Here is a 27,528-nt window from a genome sequence, read left to right as displayed (position 1 = left end):
AATTTATCAGGCAACCCTATTCCAAGGCTTCCTGCTAAATCTGGGTCCCCATCATCACCATGCCTTACCTCCTTTATTCTCAGTAAGTTCTATTGTGCTACATTCCAACCCAGCAGTTTTCAAAATTATGGTTGCAGGTGTTACATAAATCACTGTGGTTAAGACCTTGACTCTGGATTTGAATCCTGGCTCCAGCTACTAACAAGGTGTGAAATCCTGTGAAAGGAACATCCTCTCTGGCGCTCCTGTTTCCTCATCGGGAGAGTAAGAATAATAAGAGTACTCTCCTCATTGGGTTGCTTTGATGATTTCTAACATTAAAGCTACCATTTATTAAGTGCTTTACATGTGTCAGTTCCTATTATTATTATTAGAGTAAAAAAAAAGCCCCACAGCAATTATAAAGATATTAAGACACATGAAAGTTGAATACTATGGCGGTGTGCAGAAGAGTTGAGGGGGGTTTTCCACCAGGAAGTATGGAAAGGGGTGGGATAAAAGACGACTTTTATTAAAAAGAAGTTTTTTAAGGGCGCCTGCATGGCTCAGTCAGTTAAACATCTGCCTTCGGCTCAGGTCATGATCCCAGGGGCCTGGGATCCAGCCTCACATCACATCAGGCTCCCTTCTCAGTGGGATCCTGCTTCTCCCTCTGCCCCTCCCCCTGCTTGTGCTCTCCCTCTCTCTCTCAAATAAATAAATAAAATCTTTAAAAAAAATAAGTTTTGGGGGCACCTGGGTGGCTCAGTCAGTTAAGCGTCTGCCTTCGGCTCAGGTCATGATCCCTGGGTCCTGGGATCAAGCCCCTCATTGCCCCATATCGGGTTCCCTGCTCAGTGGGGAGCCTGCTTCTCCCTCTCCCTCTGCCACTCCGCCCTGCTTGTGCTCTCTCTCTCTCACTCTATCTTAAATGGATAAATAAACTCTTTTTTAAAAATAAGTTTTTTATTTAATATTTATTTATTTAGAGGGAGAGAGGAGAGGAGGGGCAGAGGGAGAGAATCTCAAGCTGACTCCCCGCTGAGCTGGGGTTGGGGGACCCTGATGCGGGGCTCAGTCTCACGACCCATGAGATCATGACCTGAGCTGAAACCAAGAGTTGACGCTTAACCAACTGAGCCACCCAGGTGCCCCTCCAAATTTTTTTTCTTAAGTTTTTTTAGGCGTGAGGGCCCAGACCTCTGACTGCATTTTCAGTGACCTTTATTCTGCTCTCTTCAGGGTGTCAGCTTCCCTTGTAATAAGAAAGTCGCTGCAGCCAGGCCAGGCCCTCCATTAGCACACCTAACCATCCAGAGCAGTCTTCTTTCCCTGCCATCACTCTAAAGGGCTGCACCAGGAGAATGCCAGGGACTGACTCCAGAGCTAATTATGACTTTCATGGGCCCTAAACACTTTTGCCTTCATGGACCCCTTCCTCCATAAAAATTTTAAAAAATTATTTTTAATTAGAATATACGTCTGTACTCGTCGTAAAGACGAATAACCAATACTATGTATTGTATTGGTCAGTTTAGACTGCCCTAACAAAATACCGCAGACTGGGTGGCTTAAACAACAGAAATTTGTTTTCTCGCAGGTCTTGAGATCGAGATCAAAGTGCTGTCAATGTCAGTATCTGGTAAGACCTCTCTTTCTGGCTTTCAAATGGCCACCTTGCTGTGTCCTCACATGGCCGTCCTTCCATGTGGATGTGGAGAGAGAGAAGTTTTTGGTATCCCTTGGGATACCTATGGGATTAGGGGCTCACTCTCATGACCTTTTAACCTTAATTACCTCCCTAAAAGTCTTATCTCCAAATACAGTCACACTATATTACACTGGGGATTAGGATTTCAACATATGATTGGGGGGGGGGGGGTAACATAATTCAGTCCATAACATATAGTAAAGCATCTTCTTTAACCTAAAAGTTCACTTTTTTTCCTTTTGATTCTAGAAAAAATTAAGACGTTTTTCTTAAGTCTTAAAAAGATTGAGGGCTCTAGGCAATTTGCCTACTCTACTTGAGGAATACACATTCCTGCTTGACTGATTTAGGTCTGGACCTACAGGGCTTTTAATTTAATCACATGGAAAATGGGGGGTGAGATTATACTGATTAGGTTATGGCATTCACTAGAGCTGGGAATAGGGTCTATCCCACCCAGATGGAATTTCTGCTATACAATGGCAGAAGAAAAGGGACAGATGCCAGTGAAATAATTGAAATACCCATTGCAGATGTGAACGATTTCCAGAAGAAGAAAAAGAACAACAAATTATCAATTAGCATATCAAAAGATCCTGGCTAGTGATTGAGGATAGGAAAAATAAAACAAGTTATTTTTCACTCGTCAAACTGGCAAAAATTTAAGTTTGATAGTGTCCAGAGCAGATATATAGAGAAAAGGGTGCTCCAATATATTGTTGGTGGAAATCTAAGTGAGTCATGCACATTTTGGAGGACAATTAGGTCATAGCCACCAAAATTTTAATTATGCATACATACCCTTCATCCCAGCAACCCAATTTCTAGGTCTCTAAATATCTAACATAGAAAAACATGAGGAGTATATGCACATAAAAGCATGTACAAGGATATTCATTGCAACATTGTTCATGTTGGTAAAAATTTGTAAGAAGCCTAAAATTCATTAACAGGAATGTGGTTAAATAAGCTATGCTAAATATGTACTATGGGATATGATGCAGCAGCTATAAAAAACAAAGTACATCAATGTGTACTGATCTGAAGCTAGCTCTAAGACATATTTTAAACTGAAAAATTACATGTACATATGTACATATATATACACACATACATAGAATGATCTCATTTCCATAAACCAAATTGTGCTTCCAAATACACATATTGTAGATTTGTATTGCTATGTAGATATCGTATATATTGTACCCTATGTATGTATGTTACATATATATTGTACCTTAGGCATAATTATAGGGAAACAAAAAAACATCTCAGAAGAGCCCACAGCAATCTGGTACAGTAGTTTTCTTTGGTAAGAGAAATGAAACTGAGTAGGGCTGTTGGGGGCTTTTATGTTATTCATATAGCATGAATTTTTTTACATCAAGACTCGTATTCAAATACTGTGCAATACCTACATTAAAAAAATAACAACAACAAAAAAAGTAACTTGCCTAAGGAGGCACGGTTTTCCCATGACAGAGCTAAGATAAAAGCCTAGACCTGTGACTGGCAAAGACCCAGCTCATTCCATTATTAACCGGTCACACAGTCTCTCTGAGTTTGCCTTTCCCCCAAGAGCCCCTACCCTCCACCCTCATTACCGCATGTCTCTCTCCTTTTCTTCACCAAATGCCTTTAAAGACCATGGCCACCTGTCCTTCCTCCCACCCCACTGACCCCTAGTTGCTCTGTTCTCCCCCGGTCACATTGCTGAAACTGCTTATAAAAGCCCCGCTGTCAGGTTGGGGTTGCTTCATTACTGGGGGAGCTCCACGTGCTGAGACAGCTAACCCCACAGTCCTGCCTGGCCCAGGCCTCTGTCTCTACTAAGGATCACAAAAGCACCACTGCAGCAGTTCTGCTGGCCCAGACTCCATTCCAGAAGGACGTCTCTGATAGGAGTACTTCATTGATGTCTATAAAACAACTCTCCAGGAAGGAATAAATAAGGCTTTCCTCAAAGACTGTTTGAGGATGAAAAAAACAAACCCAAAAACATGCGTGCGCTGTTTCTTATAGTCCACATGGGAGTGAAACCATATGATAATTGTCTTTCTCTGATTGACTTATTTCACTCAGCATAATCCCCTTCAGTTCCAGCCATGTCGATGTAAATGGTACGTATTCATCCTTTCTGAGGGCTGAGTAGTATTCCATTGTATATCTGGACCACATCTTCTTTATCCATTCATCTGTTGAAGGGCATCTCGGCTCTTTCCACAGTTTGGCCCTTGTGGACATTGCTGCTATGAACACTGGGGTGCAGATGCCCCTAGGGTAACTGGGTGATGGGCATGAAGGAGGTCACGTGATGTGAGGAGCACTGGGGGTTATACGCAACTGGTAAATTGTTGAACACTACATCTGAAACTAATGGTGTAGTGTATGTTGGCTAATTGAATTTAAATTCCAAAAAAATGAAAAAACAACATGCATGTGGGGAGTGCTACAAAACCCCTGGCTGCCATGATCCCCTTTTTGAAACCTAAAAAACTTGGTTTGTTTTGAAAAGGCAGGGCAGGCACAAGGAAAAACATTCAAACAGCACCAAAGGGAAGGAGGTGAAAGTAAGCCTCCCTCCCTCCCACTTGTGACTGAGTTCTCTCTTCCAGAGACAGCTGTTTTCTAGATCCTCTCGGCACCCATCTGTTCGAAGATAATCTTTCCACGTACAAGGATAGATGTGTGTGTATATATATATATATATATATTCATTTCTAACCCCCTTAATAGCACCTGTTGTTCTGCATCTTGCTTTTTTCACTTAACCATATATCTCGGAGATTGATGTTGATTAATCACCGTATACCTCAGAAATAGACATATAGATCTGCCTCCATCTTTGCAAGAGCTGCATAGTTTTCCATTCTAAGGTTGTACCAATATGTATTTAATTAGTCTCCTACTAATGGACATTCAGGTTGTTTTTCAAACCATGCTGCAGTGAATAACTCTATTCAATTGTCTTTGCACACATGTGTGAATATTCTGGTAGAACATTCTCCTATAAAGGGGATTTCTGTGTTAGAGTAGTTGTATTTTAGACTTTTGACCGAGAAAGCCGGTATATTGTAACAGAACACAAGCCTGGAGCCAAGTGCTGGCTCTGCCACTTCCTAGTTGGGTGCACTTGGTTAGGTCCCTTAGCCATTCTGTGCCACAGTTTCCCCGTCTGTCACAGTACCTCCATCTGAGGGTTGCTGTGAAAACTGGATGAGTTAATATACACAAACTGCTTGGAAGAACACCTGGTGTGCAATAAACACATAGCATGGGTCTTTAGTATATTATATTAATTCTTTAGTTTGTCAAATTGCCCTCAAAGAGTTTAAGGTAATCTATATTCCCACAACAGTGTCTTATTTCCCTGACCCTCACCAACATTGCTTATTTTCAAACTTTTTGAAGTTTGTTAATCTGATGGGTAAAAAGGGTACCTCCTCGTGATTTTAATTTTCCTATGATCAACTCAGTTGACCCTCACGGTCCTGTTCCCATTGAACCTCCTCGCAGCATTTGACATGTGAAGCCTAGACCTATTAGCTTGTCCCCTCCTCCTTGGCAAGTCTTCTCTGTTGCTTCCTGGAATACTGCACTCTACTCCTTTGGTTCTCTGCCTGCCTTTCTGCCTGGTCTTTTCCTAGCTCCTCTTCCTCCTGGCCTCCTGGCTCTCAAGACCTTCGCAATATGGCTTCATCTACTTCTTTGGCCTTATCTCCTACCCTTGTTCCTGACTTTATTTTCTTCTAAATACATCCACGACTTGTTCTCTGAATCCTCTTGTGTGCTTTCCTGCCTCCCTTGTCTTTGCTCCTGTTATAACTGGAATTCTATCACTTCTCCGGTTGCTGGGGAAAATACAGGACACCCAGTTAAATTTGAATTTTGGATAAACAATTGTTTCTAGTGGTTTTTATTGTTTACCTGAAAGTCAAATTCAAGTGGGCATCTTGTTTTATTGCTAAATCTGTCAACTCTATCCCCAGTACTTTGTACCCTAATGCAGTTAATATATCATTGTTACTTGTGTTCATGTAAAAATGAAGGCCCTGACCAGGCAAGGGCTGGGTTTTTCCTTTCTTTGTATTGTATGTAGGGCTGGGCACACAGTAGTTCCTCAGGAAATATTTGCTGAATTCAATGATAATACATTTTCTTTTATTTGGGTACAGGAAAATGGCGCCTTCCCTCTCATTCCTCATTAGTTTATCATTCCTTACTTCACTCCCACCTCCAGCTGTTGTTCTTGATGATTTTGAGTAACTATATATTAGTTACCTAATCTAAGCTCTCTTAGATTATGATCTTATGTGTATATATTTACACCAGTTCAAATGGACTAATTGAAATATGAAGAGGTGGTCTAGCATGGTGGCTAATGTCTCACAGATAGTCTTGGCTTCCCATTGACTAATTGTATATTAGGCCAGTTGTTTTTTCATTTATAAAATAGCAACAAGAAGTGCCTTACTATAGGCACTTGTGATTAAATCAGATGATATCCAGGTCAGGCACTTGGTATGTGTGTGTGTGTCTATATATATAGACACACACATATATATCTGGTAAGGGCTCAATATATATTAGCTATTATGATATTGAATATTGAAGGCTTTTCATTTAAAGATTCATTAATTTGGTCCCAAAATGTAGAAGTTTTTTGATGGTAGGTCTTTTTCCTTTATTTATTGAGGTATAATTCACATATAACATTAGTTTCAGGTGTACAACATAATGATTCAATATTTGTATATATTGTGAAATGATGACCACAGTAAGTCTAGTTTAACATCTGTCACCATAGTTTCAAAATTTTTTTCTTGTGATGAGCTTTTAATATCTACTCTCTTAACAACTTTCAAATATGCATCATGTTTTATGTACATGAACAGGGAACTGTGCTGGTGATGAGAATAGTAATGAGTAATATAAGCGTGGTCCCTGTTCTCAAAGACCTTACAATCTAGCATGACATAACCAAGAGTTAGAAAGAAAAAAGCACAAACATGTAAATATAAACCATGAAAGATTCCATTAAGGAAAACACTGGGAGCTGTAAGAATTCACCAAAGGGGTCCTGAACTAGTTCAGAAAGTGCTTCCTTGAGAAATAATACCTGACATTTATTGAATACTCAGCATATGCCAGTGTACTCGATTGCTGGGGCTACTGTAACAAAGTACAACAGACCGAGTGGGTTAAACAACAGAAATCTCTTTTCTCACAATTTTGGAGGCTAGAGGTCTGAGATCAAGGTGTAAGCAGGGTTGGTTTCTTCTGAGGCCTTTCTCCTTGACTTATAGTCATCTTCTCCCTGTTCTTCACAAGGTCTTCCTCTGTACCTGTCTATGTCCATATTTCCTCTTCTTATAAGGACACCCATCATATTGGATTAGGGTCCACTCTAATGACCTCATTCTAACCTAGTTATCTTTTTTTTTAAAGATTTTATTTATGTATTTGACAGAGTGAGACACAGAGAGAGAGGGAACACAAGCAAGGGGAGTGGGAGAGGGAGAAGCAGGCTTCCCACTAAGCAGGAAGCCCGACGTGATGTGGGGCTTGATCCCAGGACCCTGGGATCATGACTGGAGTCAAAGGCAGATGTTTAACGACTGAGCCACCCACGCGCCCCTTAATTGTCTTTTTAAAGACCCTATCTCCGAATATGGTCACACTCTGAGGTCCTGGGGATTAGGACTTCATATGAATTTTGGGGGCACACAACTCAGCCCATAACAGCCAGGTACTATAGTGCTTACTTGAATTATTTTACAGCAATCCTATCGTTGTTATCTTAATTTTATAGATTAAACTGATGTACAGAGAGGTCAAGCGCCGAATAAGGTCAAGCGATACCTAGGAATCAATAGAACTGGGGCTTAAACCCAGATAACCACTCACCAAAGGCTTATGGTGCTGAAGGATGAGTTAGAGCTGACTCAGCAAATTTAGAGGGAATAGACCAGGCAGAGGGGAGAAAGGGGGAAAGGACTTGGAGTGGAAGAGAGCTTGGCACAAATAAGGGAATGAAAAAGTAGAGCTGATGAGGTTACAGAAGTGAGCCAGGGCAAATCATGGCAGTTCTTACAATCCTACAGTTAGGATTAACATTTTTGTCTTTATCCTAAGAACAATCAGAAAACATTCAAAGATGACTATACCTGCTGAATAGAGAGAATCACTTGAAGGAAATTCAAAAATCTTAGTTTTAATTTTTTTACAGTTGAGGCTCCTGAGATCTGCTAGCTTTTTCAGTACATTACACTCAAGCTTCTAAATCTATAATTATGATGGAGTTGGCCTCCTGCAAGTGAGAACCACTTCAAGTAGGTGGGCATGTATTTGAAAGGAATGTATAGCATAGGTGAGCTGTATGCTATGCTGGGCTCCTCAGAGAGAATAGGAAGGTTGAGAATTCCAGGTCTGCCATCAGACTAAGACTTCATCTGGGTCTGTTGCTTGGGCAGCCTTAAATGGAGAAATGCAGTCAGGGCCACAGTTCAGCATTAAAACTTCAGTTGTAAAGAGTACGACCAAGCAGCTTTGCTTAATACTTTTAAACAACTTTAGATTTAATTCACATGCTGTAAAATTCACCTTTTCTAAGTGTACAGTGACTTTTAATAAATGTACAGCACAATCATCACCATGATCCAATTTGGGAACATTTCCATCACACTGAAAAGATCCGTCCAATTACTTAGCAGCCAGTCGTGGCTTATTCCCACCCCAGGTCTAGTGTGTTTTAATGAACGAGATGACTTTACAGGGCCCAGATACTCTTAAAAGGAACCCAAAACTGGACTCCCAGTTAATATGAATATGGGGCATATATGTATGTTTCATCAGTGCGCCAAATATGTCCAGACTGGGTCTGTATGTAAGAATTCCTTCATTCATCCACTACGTGGAGCTTATTATCTAGATGAAGCAAAAGCACTAAGCCTGCGCCTCTATACATGACATGCATGCATCTGTGGAGGTAAGCACACACCATGTGCCAGGACGTGATGAGTAATGTGCATCCAACACTAAGGACCAGTCGGTGCCATGTGCGTCTGCGCAACCTCACGAGCGCCTAGAAACCGATAACTGAAATCCCCCGCTCGGGACCTGTCGGTTCAGCTGTTGGGGCCCCGCCGTTTCGGACCTGAGCGCCCACCCGTGACACCCAGCGAACCCAGGCCTGATAGGTAACCCCCCCACCCCCGCGCTGACCCTACTCAGAGCTTACAAGGAACACCGAGATTGTCGGGTCGCGCGCCCCGGCCTCCAGGGAAGCCTCTCTCTCCCTTAGCCACACCCCTCATTTTCCTAGGCCGCGTCTCCTTGGTCGGTGAGGGGCTTAGTCCCGCCCCTCCGAGCTAACGCCCGCCGCCACGTACCACGTTTCTACGTGTCTGGAGCCTGAAAGCGGAAGTTACGCCAGGGACTCGCGAGCGGAGCGCCGGACCTGAAAGGATATAGGCCGCAAGAGGAAAAGGGGCGGGCAGACGGTATTGGAAGGCGCCGGAAGTGGTCGTGCTGAGGAGGGGTGGGAGAGGGGTGGGCCAGGCAGTTCGCTTGGCTGTAGCTGGGTACCTCGGTAAGGCGTACTTTCACTTCTTTCCGAGAGCCTGGCCCAGTGTCTCTGCCTCAGACAACATGGATTTCAGGGAAATTCTCCTGATAGCTTCCAAAGGACAGGGTGTCAACAACGTGCCGGTAAGTACTAGCCGGGCGCTACTGTAGGAGACCCTAATCTTCAAGTTTGGAATTTGTGGCCCGTGGAACTTCCAGGCATCCGCCTGTCCTCTCCGGGAGAGGAAAGACCTGGACTCCTTATTTCCTTTTCTTGGGCATGCACTCCTGGGGACTCAGGGTGAAAAGGAGCTTGGGGTGCGAGGCGGTAGCCTTCTGGAGAGTGAGTTTCCCTGGCTTAGTCACCCCTGCAACATGGACTTTGCAGTTAGGGTGTTTTAGAGTTGCGTGAAAGCTGGTGAGTGAAACCGTGCTTGGTACATGGTGGAATCTAGCGCTAGTAGTTTCTGGCTTCGGCGTAAACTTCAGCCCAGAGATTGGGAAGGAGGCATGTATGTTGGGGAGTTTCAGGGGTTTTAGGGACTTGGCCTGATGGCTTTTTGGCTGATTTCCCGCCTAAGATGGGGTTAATATTGTGTGATTTCTCGAACAAGTTTTCTGACTTGTGGCCCCACCCACCCAGCCAACGAGATGATACAATTATAACCTCCCAAAGGGTTAATAATACCTTTTGTATTGGGAAGAGAAGTTGAGCGGATTCCACGAAGTCCTTAGCCAACAGAATGGGTGAGCTAGTTTCACCTTCCGTTTACTTGTGGCCTTCCAGATTTGTCTTTGTTTGAAATCTATGTTCCATTTGCTCGGTAATATTTGCCAATTCGCTAATATTCGCAGAGCGGTGTAAGACTTTTAAAATCTACATGAAGTCATGGAGAGTGCCTGGTTTGCGGGGTTGTAGCTGTTTTGCATAAACTAATCATTTCTGGATCCTCAGATGGTACCCACAGCACAGCTGTAAACCGACAAATTGCATTGTGATACCTGCGGTTTGAGCAGTGAGGTGTTCAGAGCTCAACCAGCTCTCTGTTAAAGTCAGTTCAACTGGAATTTATTGAGCTCTCACTATGCGTTCTGCATTTCTTAGATTTTTGTGTATTTGCAATGGTTTGGTTTTCTGTTTTTCCCACTCCGCTTTTCTTCTGAGGCTGGCCCATTTTTTTTTTTTTACCCTTTTGAAAATATTAATCTGAAGATAGTAAAATAACTGGTGAATAAAACTGATATCTGTCAGTTTAATATTTATTAAATTCCCCTATATTCATCTCCCACCCCAAGTACTCTGAATAATCAGTCATTCCCCTAAGCCATGAGTCATAAGATCTGCAGGTTGAAGTTATGGGCTTAAACATTTGAAGACTTGAACAACAGAATTCACTCTATGCAAGTACTGTAAATTTCCTAGACAAGTCAATATTGGAGCTGGTAACCATTCATCTTTGCATAATTAGGTCCATATTTTTATTCTAGATCTTCCTGAATTTCAATGGAGGTCAAAAAATGGGTAATGCTAGCTTTGATGTCCAGTTAGATTCTTTAGAAGAATGAGAATCAAGTTAATCATTTCTTAATCTAAAAACCAGTAGCTGCTGGGAGAAAAACAGATATTCCTAGAGCAGAAGATTTCAAAAATCTGTATATTTCAGAATATCTTCATTATCTATCAACAGATCCATGATTGAAATAGCAAAGATTGGAAGCAAAAAAGACAGGTAAATTGGAGAGGTCATTTAAAATTTAATAGATGAATATAGGCATATATTTTATGAAAGCATGCTTTCCCCTGCCCACCCCCACCCCCCACAAAAAGCTAGTAAGCCTAGAAGTTTGATTTAGTTACCATTGTAATTCTTATCTTTTTACATCAGATGAAGTATATCACAAAAGAAAGTATTGAGGAACAGAGCAAGATAGTAGTTAAATTTAATCCATGATCTTGCTTTCACTTGGTTCATCTAATTATTCTAAGTTACTTTATCAGCTCAAAGTAAAGCCTCTGAAAGGACACCATCAATTGTGAAATATATATTGTACAGTATAATAGATTATTGCAAAGCAGGTATCCTTGTAAACCATCATCCAAGTCAAGAAACAACGTTTCAGGACGGGGGGACGGGGACGGGGACGGACACACACACACACACACACACACACACACACACGTTTGCCACACACACGTTTGCCACAAGCTTGATTGATTGATGGTCTGAGAAACACACACACACGTTTGCCACAAGCTTGATTGATTGATGGTCTGAGAAACACACACACACGTTTGCCACAAGCTTGATTGATTGATGGTCTGAGAAACACACACACACACACACACACACACACACACACACACACACACGTTTGCCACAAGCTTGATTGATTGATGGTCTGAGAAACACACACACACACACACACACACACACACACACACACACACACACACACACACACACACACACACACACACACACACACACACACACACACACACACACACACGTTTGCCACAAGCTTGATTGATTGATGGTCTGAGAACCACAGAGGCTTTGCAGTAATTGACAGGTGTAACTCCTTCCCTCTCTAGTGCTTGGTTCTTATTTCCCTTTTAGTCTTCTTCCCCAGCTTCCTATCAGAGCTGATATTCAGATTCCAGTCTTCAGAGTTCCTATGTTAGAACTTTGTTACAGAAAGGACTTATGGTGACTAGCACTGATTAGCTCCAAGGGAGGCTAACAGATAAAACACCTGGACTGCCACTTTGAACTCTTTCCAGAGCATCATTTTTAAAAGGTATCTATTGTATCTGGTTTGAGAAACAATGAACATTTCTGTAATGCAACCTTTTTCTTTCCTGTTGTTTCTTTTTAGGAAAAGTAATTATCTTTATAATGTTTTAGTTAAAGGAAGTATTGCATCATGCCTAGCAATATTAGGCATGCTATCATTTCCCAATGGAAAACTGAATTTAAAAAACAGCTAATCAGGGTGATGTGACCAGTTATTGTCTCAAGCTCTGTTTAAATTTAAAGGAGAAAAGATATTTTTGGTAACCATGACTTAAATTTTTTCTCCCTGGTTCCTCTAGCAAAAACAAAGTTTCTTGTTTTGACAGAATGGTAGAGCTTGGAATATGGATACTTGTAGGTTGCAAGTACCTATAATTGATGGCTTGTAGTGCATGAGACAAGTTATGTGGTCTTTCTCACAGCCATACTCTGAAAATCATCCCAGACAAGATACTGTAGTTCTGGTGTGACCCTCAAACCAAAAAGTAAAGAAGAAGCCTTCGTGTGGTACTAGACATAAGAATTTGGGGGTGATAGGCCCTTGAGGATAAGAATGTAGGTACTGAGGGGCACCTGGGTGGCTCGGTTGATTAGGAGTCTGACTCTTGATTTCAGCTCAAGTCATGATATCAGGGTCCGGGACTGAGCCCCGCATCAGGCTTTGTGTTGGGCATGGAGCCTACTTAAGATTCTCTATCCCTCTGTCCCTCCTCGCCCCCTGTGTCTCCTCCCTCTCTCTCTTTCTCTCTTCCTCTCTCCCTCTCCCTTCTCCTGCCCGCCAAAAAATATCGGTACTGAAAAAGGAGCTTAGGGACTCTTAACTGGGATGGCAAATTCAGATGTCTTCAGGGCCAGGTAGGTAATGTAAGTTCTTGAAGTAGTCTAGATATAAAATGATATGGGCCAAGCTCTGTGTATCCAAAAGAAGCCTACCATGTGTTATAGTAGTTATATTTCCTTTTTTTTTTTTAAGATTTTATTTATTTGAGAGAGAGAGCACAAGCAGGAGGAGGGGCAGAGGGAGAAGCAGGCTCTCAGCTGAGCAGGGAGCCCAATGCAGGGCTCTGGGATCATGACCTGAGCCAAAGGCAGATGCTTAACCAACTGAGCCACCCAGGCGCCCCTATTTCCTTTTAAAGAACAGTAGGAGCCAACAAAATAGTTTCTGCAGGCAGTCACTTTGTAACTTTTTGTCTATAATCAATTATAATGGGATTGCTCCCCATGCTTGCATCTGAAGATGACTTTGCCAGTGCCTGAAGTAGCTTTGGATTGCTAGCCTAGAGCAGTACCTCTTTTTTTTTCTTAAGATTTTATTTATTTATTTGTTAACCAGTGTTTTAGGGAGAAGGTCTTAGAAAAGCTACCCCCGCAGAGATTCTGTTATTTCTCTCCCCATCACTACCTAAGAGAATCTCTTTCTGAATAATAATGATAACAAAAACAATTAACATTTATAATGCTTACTTGGTGCCATGCACTATTCTAAGCACTTTGTGTATATTAATTAATTTAATCACTGTAATGACCAAATAAGGAAGGTTGTTTTACGGATGTGGAAACTGAGGCCCAGAGAGATGAAGAAACTTGCCTAAAGTCACACAGCTAATACCTGACAAGGCTTCTGATGGCAGAGCAGAGAATTTGCCGACTGGCTCCAGAGTTCTTACTCTTAATCATGATCCTGTGTTAAATGAGGAGTATATTGGATGTGAGGATGGTTGTCATCTATAAAGCCTTAACCCAACCAGCTTCCTACCCTCACCTCCAGCCTAATTATAGCTTTAGACAATAACTCTTGGTTTTTTATGGCATTTCTCCTCAAGTCTGATGGGAGAGAAATTTAAAGGGCAAACCAACAGAATTTGGAAACTGGTGGGTAGAGAGATTTACAGCCTGTTTGGGAGAGTGCCAGCATGGTTAACAGAAATAGTCTGAGGGTGAAGGAAGATAGAAAATTAAGTGGTGGACCTGTTTGAGGTCTTGGCACTGTCTAAGAGGCAGATGGAAATTAGGGAAGGGCATTTAAGATTGTGGTTAGAGCTGGATGAAAGTGTTGGGATTAAGTTAGAAGTGAGACATGTAGTGGAAATACTTTTGGACCTGAAACAGGAGACCTAGATTCTAATTCACACTCTGTTACAAACTGTGAGTGACAACCAGTAAATACACAATTGTGCTTTTGGGGCCACTTCTAACAAAGAAGAGGCTCTGAGGTACCTATCTGATACTATGTTTTATAATCAGGTATATTTTTATAGACACAGTAATAGTAAATTTTACTGTTTGATCCTATAGCATCCTGAATAACATGCTTGATTGTTTTATTTTTACCCTCTTAGCCACCCAGCTAAGCAAACCTAATGCAAACCATTCGTTTTCCAGGCCTGTATTTATTCCCTGACTATGATGTTTTGAGAACATTTTAGAAATTGTGTAGTGATTATTAAACTCAAGGATGTATTCTTTGAATATTCCTAACTCCTAATTCTAACCAATAATAAATCTCTAATATATATAAAGCCATCAGGAAATTTGTTTTCTACTATTACAACATTTTATCTCCTAAGTAAAGAACAACTTTTCAAGAAGGGATTGACCATTGATTCCAACATAATGTATTTGGTTAACACATGTTTCCAGACAGAAAACTCCTTATTTTCATAATCTGACCATGGCAGTATAATTTCATTGCAAGGAACACATATGTCTTAAAGTGAGTTAATGTTTTTTAGGTCTTCCCCATCACTACCTAAGAGAATCTCTTTCTGAATAATAATGAGGAGGCTTCAGGATTGCAAATCTTGGCAAAATCTCTGATACTGTATTTAAATGGCATAAGCTTCACTACTGTGGATCATTCATTGGGGTCCAGCAGAATGACTGAGTTGGCTTGCAGTATAATAAAATGGATACACTTAGGATAAAAGAAACTCTTGTCCAGCTGCTTTTCATGAAGCTCAAACAATGAAGCAGCCTGGTGCCTTGAATCCGATTCAGAATTGGTGGGTGCATCTTGATGTGCTGCTTGCTGCTAGAGCTAAATGTGACCATCTGATACAGGAGAAAGTGCCAAATAGTTCTGCTTTATTAAATAGTCTATAATGTAATCCCAGCCTGAGGCTTTTTTTAAAATATGGTTCTCTACTGGGCTACCCCTGTAGGTCCAGGGGATTATCTAATATATTCTGTTACAACAAGTCTTAAATCTTTTGATACCAGGGTCTCCCTTTTTGAAAGCTAGCTCAGTGTTAGGACGATCTATAGTGATATGCCCAAGAGAAATGATGCTCACACAAAAAACCTGTACATACATGTTCACGGCAGCATTGTTCATAATAGCCAAAAAGTAAAAACAAATACCCATCAACTTATGAATGGATAAAATGTGGTACATCAGCATAGTGTCAAATATTCAGCCATAAAAAAAAAAAAAATGAAGTACTGATACATGTTACAACATGAACCTTGAGAACATAAGTGAAAGTACCAAGATACAGAGGCCACTGTATCAGTCAGGGCAGTCCAGAGAAACAGAACCAATAGGATTTATTTTGGGAAATTGGTGCATGTAGTTGTGGGGGCTGGCAAGTCTGAAATTTGTAGAGCAGATACCTTCTCTGAGAGACATCAGTTTTTGCTCTTAAGGCCTTCAACTGATTAGATGAGTACCGCCTACATTATGGAGGGTAAACTGCTTAACCTAAAGTTACCTGATTGTAGATGTTAACCATCCCTGCAAAATACCTTCATAGTAATACCTAGATTAGTGTTGGATTAAATAACGGGGCACTATAGCCTAGCCAAGTTGACACATAAAATTGACCATGAAAACCATATATTGTATGATTTCATTTTTTTCTTTCAGTTTTTATTTGAGAAAAAAAATATTAGAGAAGTCAACACTGACAACAGAGTAAAATTACATTATCACCATTTAAATTTACTTAGGTATTACATAATTGTCATTTTTAAGTTCTAGGTATAAAATAAAAATAAAAGTTCTAGATATATTCTGTTTTTACTTCAAAAGAATTAAAATGATACCCTTGCTGAAACATTTAATGGTCATAGAAACTAATCATTTCTTAATTTTAGTTAAGCCAGATAAATAATTATAATTAGTTCAAGGATGTTAGGAACCAACTTACAGAGCATTCTCCCGAAGATATTTTCTTGGCCTTGGAAGCCATCTATTTTCAAACTTAATAGTAGAGTCAAGTGAAACTTAACAGTAAGGGTTTTCCAAATTGAAAATTCTTACATATGTTGTATAAGCACTCATATATAACCATTTGTCTGTGGTCTGTAAATTTTACCTTATATTGTGATACATAACACTATATAATGGTGCACTGGGTACATGATATCATTTATATGAAATGTCCAGAATTGGCAAATCTGCAGAAACAGAAAGTAGGTTAATGGTTGCCAGGGGCAGAGGGGCAAGAGGAAGTGGGGAATGACTGCTAAAAGTAAGAGATTTCTCTTCTGGGATAATGTAAATGTTCTGGAATCCAATAGTGGTGATGGTTGTACAACTCTCTGAACATACTAAAAACCAATGAAGTGTACACATTAAGTGGGTAGATTTTATGGTATGTGAATTATATCTCAGTACAACTGTTAAGAAAATCATCTGTCAAGACCCAGCCCCCCTTTTTTTAACGCCAGATTTCTAGGTTTTGACCTAAACTTTGCCTAAGAGAATATTTTAAAGAGAATATTTCAATATTTTCCTGGTGTCTGCTTTTGAGTGCATCAAGCTACAAAGGATATAAGAAACTATTAATTATGACTCAGCTCATGTCACTGAATAAGATTAAACCTCATCAAGTTAGGACCTTGCCCTTGTTTCCTAGCAGACCCATGAAATAAGACTTTTTATAGATTTATTGAATCCCTTCTACATCATAGGACAGGACAAAAAGCACTGCAATGTTATTGGGTTAAATGTAAAGCCAGCTTAATAAGTACCCTTGAGGATTAAGGGTATTAGAACAAAAAAGCTGAATTTAAAATTGGCAGTGTGAATGGATGGAAATAGGTGGATACTTTGAAAAAAGCTAAAGGTAATCTTTGGAATTCTTTGATGAGTGAATCTGAGATCCTGAACACCCCCCTCCTTTGCTGCTGCTTTGTGTTCTGCCTTTCCTGTATTTTTATGTTTCTTTTTGGTGTTTCCCAGAGTGCAGTGCATATAGCTCTGGCTGTACTGTGATTTTAGGTGATACATAAATACTTCTGGTTCTCACAGGTATATATGTGTTGGCCAACTGTTGTTTTCCCTCTGGGTGCCTGTATTTAGTCGTGAGTAGCTTTTCAGCTAGTCCTATCCCATTTCCTATCTCTTGAAGTCCCAGATTAGGAAGAAAGGTATCTATCCTGAAATCAATTTAGGAAGTGCTTATTGTTGTAATATCAAGATAATGAACCAGTGCTGTTTAAGGTAATACCAACATGTATATTGGTATTTTGTGGGGGGAAACCTTGTATAAGCTTTGATTTGGCAGGTGAATCTAGGGACTAGGTAGTTGCAGACACAGGAAAATCTTAAGTCGTGGCCATAAAAATCCATCTTTCCTCTTACAAATCTCCCTAATGGGATAGGGTAAAATGAGTGTATGTGTCTCCTTATGAGTCTATATATGTTTTATGTAAACTTGAATCATATTCTTGGCGGCTCTTCCATTAAGAAAAGGTGAACTTCTTGTAGATAAGGCCTATGTTTGAGGTTCTTGTACACCAGGACAATTTTATGTAGCTAGTTAGGTAAAGCAGTATTCTCTTTCTCTAAGTGTTCCTTTCCCTCTCCGTTTCTTCTTTAAATATGGGGCCCCAGTCCACAATGGAAAAGGCACAAAGATAGGGACTTATTACTGGATTTTTTGTGACTCAACCAAAGTGACTGAGAAAGGAATCTGGATGCTCTCTTGGGATTTCGGTCAGGGGTGTGTCAGGTCGTCCCATCGCTATCATGCAGGATTTTCAGGTTGGATTAGGGCCTGCTTCCATGGCCAGCTACTCACTGGTGAATAACGTAGCTGGAACTTCCAGCCTGTTTCAGGATGCCTTGTATTTGCCAGCCACATAGTAAGCATGGATCCTTTGGCTTTCCTCTAGGAATTTCATGCACATTTTGGGAATCAGTTTTTTGGTTCTTAAGTAGCTCAGTTTGTGTTCAGAGATTAGTGTTTCCTTTTTAACTAGCACAACAACAGATTCAGTAGATAAGAATGTCATCTAACTAATAAGGGAGGGCATTTAAAAACTTACTTCCTACCCATATATTTAATGTGCAATGGTCCTAGAGCTGAATCATCCCGATCTGAGTTATTCTGTTTATCGTACTTCTCTAATGATAGATACTTACAAAATGGAAATATTTTTCCTGTCATAGTTCACATTAACATTCCTAAAGTTGTGGTCATTTCCCATTGTCGTTACATAAAAATCAAAGCCCAGAAAAATACCATTTGTGCCAGGAAAATGTTAGTACTTTTTGGGTGATATGGAAACCTGTCTGAATGGTTTGTGTAGCACATTAATATTTAATGAACATAAGAGCTACCGTTAAATGTTATAGAGATTTGGGCACTTCTTGCTGCTTAGATTTCTTTGAAATGCTTTTTAGCTGTGGTTTGCCACCAGTTTTGCCTAGGGTCAAAGTAAAATCTCAGTGTTTGATGTTGTAAGCAAAATAACGTATGTAGCTATGAGTCTCTACTAGAAAATAATCTGGAATGAGATATTCAGGAGAGAAAATATGAGTAGTTTTTCTGTTTGAAAAGTTAGACTTTGAAATACTTAGTTCTAAAGAGGGTTGATTTTTTTTTTTTTAATCAGAATTTTAAAACAATCCAGGGGTACCTGGGTGGCTCAGTCAGATCCTGGGATCGAGCCCCCACCGCCCCCCAGCCAGGAGTCCCCTTCTTCTTGCTTTTCTCTCTCCCCCTGCCCTTACCCCACTTGTGCTTGCTCTCTCTCTCTCTCAAAAAAAAAAAAATTTTTTTTAAAACAATCTGTTCTAAGTGGTGATTTCTTTTTAAAAGTTCCCCAGTCCAAGTACCTTTTTGGGAAAATAACCCGAAAATAGTATTTCTCTGAATTGTTCACTTATGCATTATTTAGGATGTTACAAAGAAATTCTGTACCTAAAAACAGTCATGCATAATCCTATTTAGACCAGAATTTTATAGCTAAGCTTTCATGTGGGTTATATGATCTCTTAATTATTCAGGATCAGTTTTTTAGTCAATATTTAAACCTCTCTGGGGCACTTGGGTGGCTCAGTCATTAAGCATCTGCCTTCGGCTCAGGTCATGATCCCAGGGTCCTGGGATTGAGCTCGCTTCGGGCTCTCTGCTCTGCGGGGAGCCTGCCTCTCCCTCAGCCTGCTGCTCTGCCTGCTTGTGCTCTCTCTCTCTCTCTGTCAAATAAATAAATAAAATCTTAAAAAAAAAAAAAAAGATTCTTCCTCTGTCCCTCCCCCCAGCACGTGCTCGCTCGCTCTCTCTCGAATAAATAACTAAATCTTAAAAAAATAAAATAAACCTCTCGATTGCTTGGCACGGTGCCTTACATCTAGTAGCAAATACATTTTTAAAGTTGAATTGATTGTAACTTTACTCCTTTTTCTTTATAGAAAAGGTATAGTTTGGCAGTGGGGCCTCCCAAAAAAGACCCAAAAGTTAAGGGTGTCCAATCTGCAGCTGTTCAGGCTTTTCTCAGAAGAAAAGAAGAGGAGCTCAGGCAAAAAGGTATGTATCTATAGCCTTATTCTCTATTTTAAAGTCTTCCACCTTCACAACTAGCTTGTACTTAACTAGTGGATGCTTGTAATAACATAATAGGCTGAGGGATTTGTGTATGTGTCTGAATCAACTGTGTTTAGAGGATTATATATGTTCTTATGCTGGTCATTTGAATGGACATTATCTTTTATTTCCTCTTAAGAGCTTTTGGGCATAGTGACCATATTTTCCACTTGGCCTCACTAGGTCCCAATAGGAACTCCATTATTTGACCTTCATTCTGAATCTGCTTCTACATATTTTGTTTTTTAATTTTTTTTTTTATTATTATCAAGAATGCTATCTTAAAGGTTAAAATAGGGACAGTTTTTGAAGACCAGTAAACTCAAGCAGTAGTTTTACCTCAGGCAAATGACAAGGAAACTGATTTAATACATGTAAGTATTCATTTATTCATAATTGATAATGATTGTGAAGTGGGTCCTACTGTTTCCTTAACCTGGTATATTTATTTGGTATGAATTTTCTATATTTAAAGCTAAAAGCCTAGTCTCTCACCTGCTTTGTCATATTGAAAGACCCATATGTGACCCACTCATTATGTAAAGATGACTCAACAGATACTTGTTCAAAGGACTTCCTCATTTCATTCCTAGATGTCTTCAAACTGTAACTTGAATGTTGCTTGTGTTTTGGCCACCTATTGATTTCAGATGAAATACCTGAGACCTCCATACCTTGAAATACTTTGTTCTTGTTTTGTCCCTTTTAGCTTTAGAGGAGAAAAGGAGAAAAGAGGAACTAGTGAAAAAGCGAATTGAGCTAAAACATGACAAGAAAGCAAGAGCTATGGCCAAAAGGACAAAGGATAATTTCCATGGTTACAACGGGATTCCCGTTGAGGAAAAGTCAAAGAAGAGGCAGGCAGTGGAAAGCCACATTAGCCACGGAACAGAACAAGAGTATGAGATGGAAGAAGAAGATGAATTCTTAGAATACAATCAAGCAGAGTCAGAGCAGGAGTATGAGGAAGAGCAAGAACCTCCCAAAGTTGAAAGCAAACCAAAGGTCCCCCTTAGAAGTGCCCCACCACTCATGAACTTCACTGATCTACTCAGGCTGGCTGAGAAAAAGCAGTACGAACCAGTGGAGATCAAAGTAGTGAAGAAAACAGAAGAGCGGCCCATGACTGCAGAAGAACTTAGGGAGCGAGAATTCCTTGAACGAAAGCAGAGGAAAAAGAGACCTGAGACAGATGCAAGACTACCTCCAACCAAAAAGGCACCCTCTCAGAAAGAAAGCATGGGCACAAAACTTAGCAAACATCCTTCCAGGGGTACTCCCCTTCCTCATGCTGAGAAGAAATCCAGACCCAGCACAGCCAATGAGAAACACTTAGGTGTGTCTTCATCCAAATCCATGCCAGGAGAGAGGACCAAAGCAGGATCTGTCAGTTGCTCTCAACCCTTACTTCGTGAGGGCCATGACAGACCTGTCTTCAATGGGGCTGGAAAGCCCCACTCCAGCACCTATTCACCAAGTGTCCCAAAGACTTCTGCTAAGGGGACTCAGAAATCTGCTACTGAGCACAAAGCCAAAAAATCTCCTCCCCATCCTAGCCATTCCAGGCCTGGGTCCCTGGTTACCCCACACAATAAAGCTAAGAGTCCAGGTGTCAGGCAGCTGGGCAACAGCAACAGCTCCAGCTCAGCTCCTGGACGGCCCGGCACAGGGACTGCTCGGCCTACAGTTAGTTCTGGCCCCGTGCCCAGGCGCCAGAACGGCAGCTCCAGCTTAGGACCTGAGCGATCGGTCAGTGGGACCAAGAAGCCAGCCAGTGACTTCAGTCTCTCCGGACGGACACTCAGTGGTACAGGTGGCCCTGGGCACCCTGCAAGCAGCTCAAGTGGCCCTGGGCGACCCACCAGTGGCTCAGGTGGTTCTGGGAGAGCTCTGGGCAGCTCTGGTGGCCCTGGGCGGCCTGTGAGCAGTCCACATGACCTTCGACGACAAGTGAGTGGCTCTGTCCCCTCTGGGCGGCCAGTCAATGGCCCTGGGCGGCCAGTCAGTGGCCCTGGGCGACCAGTCAGTGGTCCTGGGCGGCCAGCCAGTGGCCCTGGGCAATCAGTAAGTGGCTCAGTTCCAGCTGGACGGACTGTCAGTAGTTCAGGGCCCGGAAGACCGGTGAGCAGCTTGGGACCCGGGCGACCAGTTAGTAGCTCCAGTCTCCCCCTAAAGCCCAAGTGTACTGTTGTCTCAGAAACAATTTCTTCCAAGAATATAATTAGCCGATCCAGCAATGGACAGATGAATGGAATGAAGCCTTCCTTATCTGGCTACAGATCTGCCCAAGGTAAAATTGTCCCTTACCCTAAGAATATTTATTTGTTACTAGGAAATTGGAAAGATGACTTCGTTTTATATAACCAGAAGCCCTGTGAACCCTTCCGTGTACTTTTATGTTGATAACATTCTGATGCTTTCTCATTGTGTCTGAGAGTCGCTTGAGTGATCATAACTTGGAAAAGGCTTTAGTAAGAGAGTTATCTAGGACCCTCTGTGTTCACCCCTGTAACATCTCCAAGTGCAATAAACTTGGCTCTGTAATTCATAAGACAGGGTGAATGTATATGCCTTATATGGTTCAATGAGTTAATTCATCTTTACCTTCTCATGAGAACTAGAGAGACCCGTCTTCAAAAGTTGGGAGTATATTTATACAGTTGAAGCCTTTTGGTGCATGATTTTGTCATTAGATACTTGTTAAGTGCCCACAATCTACCAGGAACTGTTTTTGATTGCCCTTGTATTTCTGCTTTTCTTCATGGTAATAAGCATTTGTTAAAGTCCTTGTTGGGTGCCATGGAGAATATAAAAAGAAACAAAACATGAGATTCCATGCCTTAAACTTCCTAAATCACCTAGAACATTGGTTCTCAACCAAGGATGATTCTGATGCCTAGTGAACATCCGGCAGTGTCTGGAGACATTTTTGACTGACACAACTGGGGGTAGGGATGCTACTGGCATCTATTAGATAGAGGCCAGAGATGCTGCTGTTATCCTACAATGCATAGGACAGTCTGCTCACAACAAAAAACTATCTGGCCCAAAATGTCAGCAGTGCAGAAGTTGAGAAAGAAACCCCACGCTAAGGAGACAAGCCATGCATGTTAACAATAACTCGAGAACAACAAAGGAGGATCTCTAATCAAGGACTAGAAAGCAGTTGTTTCCAGATCTGGTCTATTGATCAGTGTCTGTCTTTTGCAAAGCTTTAATCAGTCTTTTAGCAAAATGACAAAATAAGGATAATGTAGTGAGTTTTTTTAAAGTTAGCCTTATTCATTTTGAACAATTTATCCATAATTCTGGGAATCTTTCATACTATGTTGGACTCCTAAAAAATGTACCTAAATTATGGTGATAATAGATGGTAGGTTGTTACCTTCGAGGTCTTTTCTTGGCAAAACCAAAAGTTAGTGATCCTGTAAGCCATTTGTAATTTTTTTTTTTTTTAATTTTACCAGTCTTTTAAATCCAGAAGGAAGGGAACCACTAGGCTAGAAAATGTAACAGATGCTTCTAGTAAACCACTTATAAACAACATGAAGCAACAGGGTTGATGCAATAATGACTGCATACTATGGGCCAGCAAATACTGGCTCTGGTGTTTGAGGATACTGTCTTAATGAGTTCTCAAAATCTCAGTTTATGTAGAACTTTGTTGGGACTATTTTCAGTTTTAATGCTTGGCGTAAATAATGGCTTTTCTATTCTTAGTTCCTCAAAGGCCTCCCTTCCCTAGTGGTTACAAAAGGCAGCGAGAATATGAAGAGGAGGAAGATGATGATGAATATGACTCTGAAATGGAAGATTTTATTGAAGATGAAGGAGAACCTCAGGAAGAAATATCCAAGCACATTCGAGAAATCTTTGGCTATGACCGAAAAAAGTAAGACTAAAGAAGATTTAGATAAATGATACACTTATTTTGAATGACTCATGCTATGGGGGAAAAATAAACATTAATAGTAGAGGCATTGAATACAGTTCTTTATTAGGAACCACTGGATGATTGTTTATGCTTTTGGCACTTAATATTTAAGAATTAAGTCAAGAGTTTTTTGTGTAGTTGCATGCCAAAAAATAACTTTAAGCTGTCTTTATAAGATGTATATTTAATGAGAGTGAAGCAGTTTAGTGTTGGAGAACTAGATAGGCTTTGAACTCAGCCATCCACAGAGCTATGTTGAAAGCTGGTCTGGTCTGACATCTGCTTTTCGTTGATGTAAAAAGCTTTGCTGCTCAAAAGTGTGGTCCCTGGACAGCGGTCAGTATGGGACCAACAGCGTTGACATCACCTGACAACAGCATTAGAAAAGCAGGCTCTCAGGCCCCACTTCAGAGCTACAAATCTATATCACCTTTATAAGGCTCCCAGGTGATTCATAGGCACATTAAAGTTTGAGAAGCCCTGGTATAGAGAGGAAGATCAGGGTCTGAATGAAAGTTCTACCACTTACTAGCTGGGTAAACTTGAGTAAATTATTTTTAGAATGTCATCTGGAAGGGGGCACCTGCGTGGCAAAATCTGTTGAGCATCCAACTCTTGGTTTCGGCTAAGGTCATTGATCCCAAGGTCATGAGATCAAGCCCCACGTCAAGCTCTGTGCTCAGCCAAGCTCTGTGCTCCGCGTGGAGTCTGCTTGAGATGCTCTCTCTGCCCCTCCCTCTGCGCTCTCTCTCTCTCTCTCTCTCTCAAATAAATCTTTAGGGAAAAAATGACATCTAGAAGGATTAAGTGAGGTAGTATGTGTGTGAAGCAGAAGGGACTTATCTCAGTGCCTATCAATCGACGTTTGTCATCTCCTTTAAAGCCACCAATATGAGAAATTAGAAGGCAATCCTAAGAAAAGATTTTTTATTGTTATGTTAATCACCATACATTACATCATTAGTTTTTGATGTAGTGTTCCATGATTCATTGTTTGTGCGTAACACCCAGTGCTCCACGCAGAATGTGCCCTCTTTAATACCCATCACCAGGCTAACCCATCCCCCCACCCCCCTCCCCTCTAGAACCCTCAGTTTGTTTTTCAGAGTCCATCGTCTCTCATGGTTCATCTGAAAAGATGTTTTTTAAAAAAAGATATTTAGTAGTAAAAACTGGAATAAAAATGAGATTTAAATATCTAATATTCATAATGTCATTAGCTAGTTAACATGTTCTTGGTCAAGCCATTAATCTGCCTGCTTCAGTCTCTGTTTTTTGGGGTTTTTTTTAAGATTTTTATTTATTTGACAGAGCACAAGCAGGGGGAGCGGCAGGCAGAGGGAGAAGCAGGCTCCGCGCTGAGCAGGGAGCCCGATGTGGGGCTGATCCCAGGACCCTGGGATCATGACCTGAGCCGAAGGCCGATGCTTAACTGATGGAGCCACCCAGGCGCCCTTTCAGTCTCTGTTCTAAAGTCCTTCCCTTTCTCAAGAGGCTCAAATGAGATTAATATGTACAAAATGATTTTCATATATATTGTACTTTCAGGATTTTAATATAAACTATCCTGTAACTAGAGGCGAAAGAGGTAAACATTGTTGGATCGTAATCTTCATCGACGTTAAATTCAGGAATAGTTGCCTTCAGGGAGTAGTAAGGACTCATTTAATTTCTTTATTTCAGAAACTCACCTCTACCCATCCTCTGCCCCCCTCACTCCTTGCGAAGCCAGAAAGAGTAATTCTAAGTGTGTTTTTGTTTTTGTTATAAAGACACTGATTTTTAAAACAGGAGAATGCAGTTCCTTTAAAAAACTGGGAATTTGGACTTTTTTAACAACATTGATTTTCTCTTATCAGATACAAAGATGAAAGCGATTATGCCTTACGTTACATGGAGAGTAGTTGGAAAGAGCAGCAGAAGGAAGAAGCAAAGAGGTAAGCACAAAACGTAACACATTTGTGCAGAAATGTCCTGAACATTCCTTTCTGTTTCCTGCTTCAGTTGCATGCACCATTGGGAGCAGGGGCTTTGGGCCACACAGTTCTGAGTTCCAATCCTGCTTACTTACCATGGGGCTTTAGCAAATTCTTTAGCCTTTCTAAATCTGTCTTCTTGTTTGTAAAATGAGAATTTACTGTTTTTACTTATTAAGGTACTGTATTAAAATAATGTGTATAAGCTGCCTAGTGCAGTGCCTCACCCTTCTGGGCGCACAGTAAGTGCTAGAAGCTGCCTCTGACCCTATTGCAATGTGTTCTTGTTTGTTTTTGTTTTTTTTTTTAAGATTTATTTATTTGAGAGAGAGAGCAAGAGAGAGCAGGAGCAGAGGCAGAGGGGGAAACAGACTCCCCACTGAGCAGGAGCCTGATGCCAGGCTCAATCCCAGGACCCCAGGATCATGACCTGCGCTGAAGGCAGACGCTTAACGACTGAGCCACCCAGGCGCCCCTCTTTCCCCATCTTTAATTCCCTTTCTATTATCGGACACATCTCAGTCTTGCTAACCTATACCACTACCGACCTTAGGGACCTGAGGAGGGATGGGAATTCTGTCTTATTCCTGTTTGAATACCTAATAACAAACTAATGATAATTTCTTGGTTTGGAGTAACAAGTGATTACTTTGTTTATAGTGTTAACTTGGTAAAATAATACAATTCAGTCTCGACCCAGAATATTAAGCCTTTCTCCCTCTTGCCTTCCCCTCTTATAACTACATAAAATATCGAAGTGGTGGGAAGGGATAAAAATAGAATGTTATTTTATTTATTGAATAAACTTTCTTATGATTTTTAAAAGCTGTTAGGATAAGCAGTTTGTATTTTACTACTTTACTGGGAACATTAAGGTATTTGGTGTTGAGGTTTTATGTGAGGTCTTTTTTCTACTGTGAGTGGAGTCAGTAGCAGAGGCTCCTAGAAAAAGTATACTTGCTAGTTCTCAGTGGTAAAGCCTTGAGGCATTTTTAATGCATCAGCACATTCCATATGAGCTCCCAGTTTAAATTTCACTTTTAATTTTTAAAGAGAGTGGTAATTTCATGTATGTTGATAAATGCTTTTTTTGTTGTTGTTGACAGTTTGAGACTAGGTATGCAGGAGGACTTAGAGGAAATGAGACGTGAAGAAGAAGAAATGAAGCGTCGAAAGGCCAAGAAGCTGAAGAAGCATTAGCTGCTGCTTTTATTTATTTTTGTGAAATTCTGGAGACACTCTGCTGCAAGGAGGTCCTGCCTTCAGAATGAAGAAGCCCCTTTATGATTTTAGATTTATACTTGGGTACTCAAGAAGGGGGAATGCATACTATCATTTGCAGGCTGTCATTGGAGCATAAAGCGTTTTCAGATACTTTCCAGGGTTAAATCTGTAATGCAGATGATAGAATGCCCAGTTGAGTGCTCTTAGGAAGTTAACTGTTCACAGGTGCCAGCCTTGATCCTGATGAGCTATGCACTCTGATGTGGGGCCGCTCGCCAGTCAGCCAATCTTACATTGTTCCTTTGCTACTTTGAAAAAGAAAAAAAAGGATTGCCTCGTGACTTCATAATACTGCTGTTGTGTGAGTAGGGCACTGCCCGGCTCCCAATCAAATTTACTTTGTCTTTTAATGAGGAACCTGGCCCTTCCATGAATGTTGCCAGCAATAAAGTGACCTGTCCTAATCTATATGTTTGGATTGAGAACTTGAAAATGTAGAGTAGGCTTTATAATTATCGTATGG

General features: G+C 40.9%; 1 protein-coding gene across 4 annotated transcripts; it reads left to right on the top strand.

Moving 5' to 3' along the window:
* The first annotated feature begins 8,789 nt into the window (after positions 1–8,789).
* On the top strand, positions 8,790–27,061 carry SPTY2D1 (SPT2 chromatin protein domain containing 1). 4 transcript variants are annotated; one of them, XM_027577973.1, is made up of 7 exons: positions 8,832–8,889; positions 9,015–9,192; positions 19,700–19,814; positions 20,581–22,161; positions 23,592–23,763; positions 25,665–25,742; positions 26,888–27,061. In XM_027577973.1, the coding sequence occupies exons 4-7, from the start codon at positions 20,658–20,660 to the stop codon at positions 26,979–26,981; spliced, it is 1,848 nt and encodes a 615-aa protein (XP_027433774.1). In that variant the 5' UTR covers positions 8,832–8,889; positions 9,015–9,192; positions 19,700–19,814; positions 20,581–20,657; the 3' UTR covers positions 26,982–27,061. The 4 variants fall into 4 exon arrangements, with proteins under 4 accessions (XP_027433775.1, XP_027433774.1, XP_027433772.1 ...); XM_027577972.1 differs by lacking the exons at positions 8,832–8,889; positions 9,015–9,192 and adding exons at positions 9,306–9,400; positions 10,945–10,986; XM_027577974.1 differs by lacking the exon at positions 9,015–9,192 and having other exon boundaries at positions 8,790–8,889.
* Positions 27,062–27,528: the final 467 nt, after the last annotated feature.

Source organism: Zalophus californianus, chromosome 11 (assembly GCF_009762305.2).
Source record: "Zalophus californianus isolate mZalCal1 chromosome 11, mZalCal1.pri.v2, whole genome shotgun sequence".
Lineage (NCBI taxonomy): Eukaryota > Metazoa > Chordata > Mammalia > Carnivora > Otariidae > Zalophus > Zalophus californianus.
The sequence above is the reverse complement of the archived record's forward strand: the minus strand, read 5'-3'. Positions and strand labels throughout refer to the sequence as shown.

Bases quoted from the DNA above. Each gene is read 5' to 3' on its own strand.
- SPTY2D1 (XM_027577971.1), top strand. From the start codon at position 9,341: ATGGATTTCAGGGAAATTCTCCTGATAGCTTCCAAAGGACAGGGTGTC. The intron at 9,401-19,699 runs GTAAGTACTAGC...TTTTCTTTATAG, and splicing joins AGGGTGTCAACAACGTGCCG to AAAAGGTATAGTTTGGCAGT. The intron at 25,743-26,887 runs GTAAGCACAAAA...TGTTGTTGACAG, and splicing joins CAGAAGGAAGAAGCAAAGAG to TTTGAGACTAGGTATGCAGG.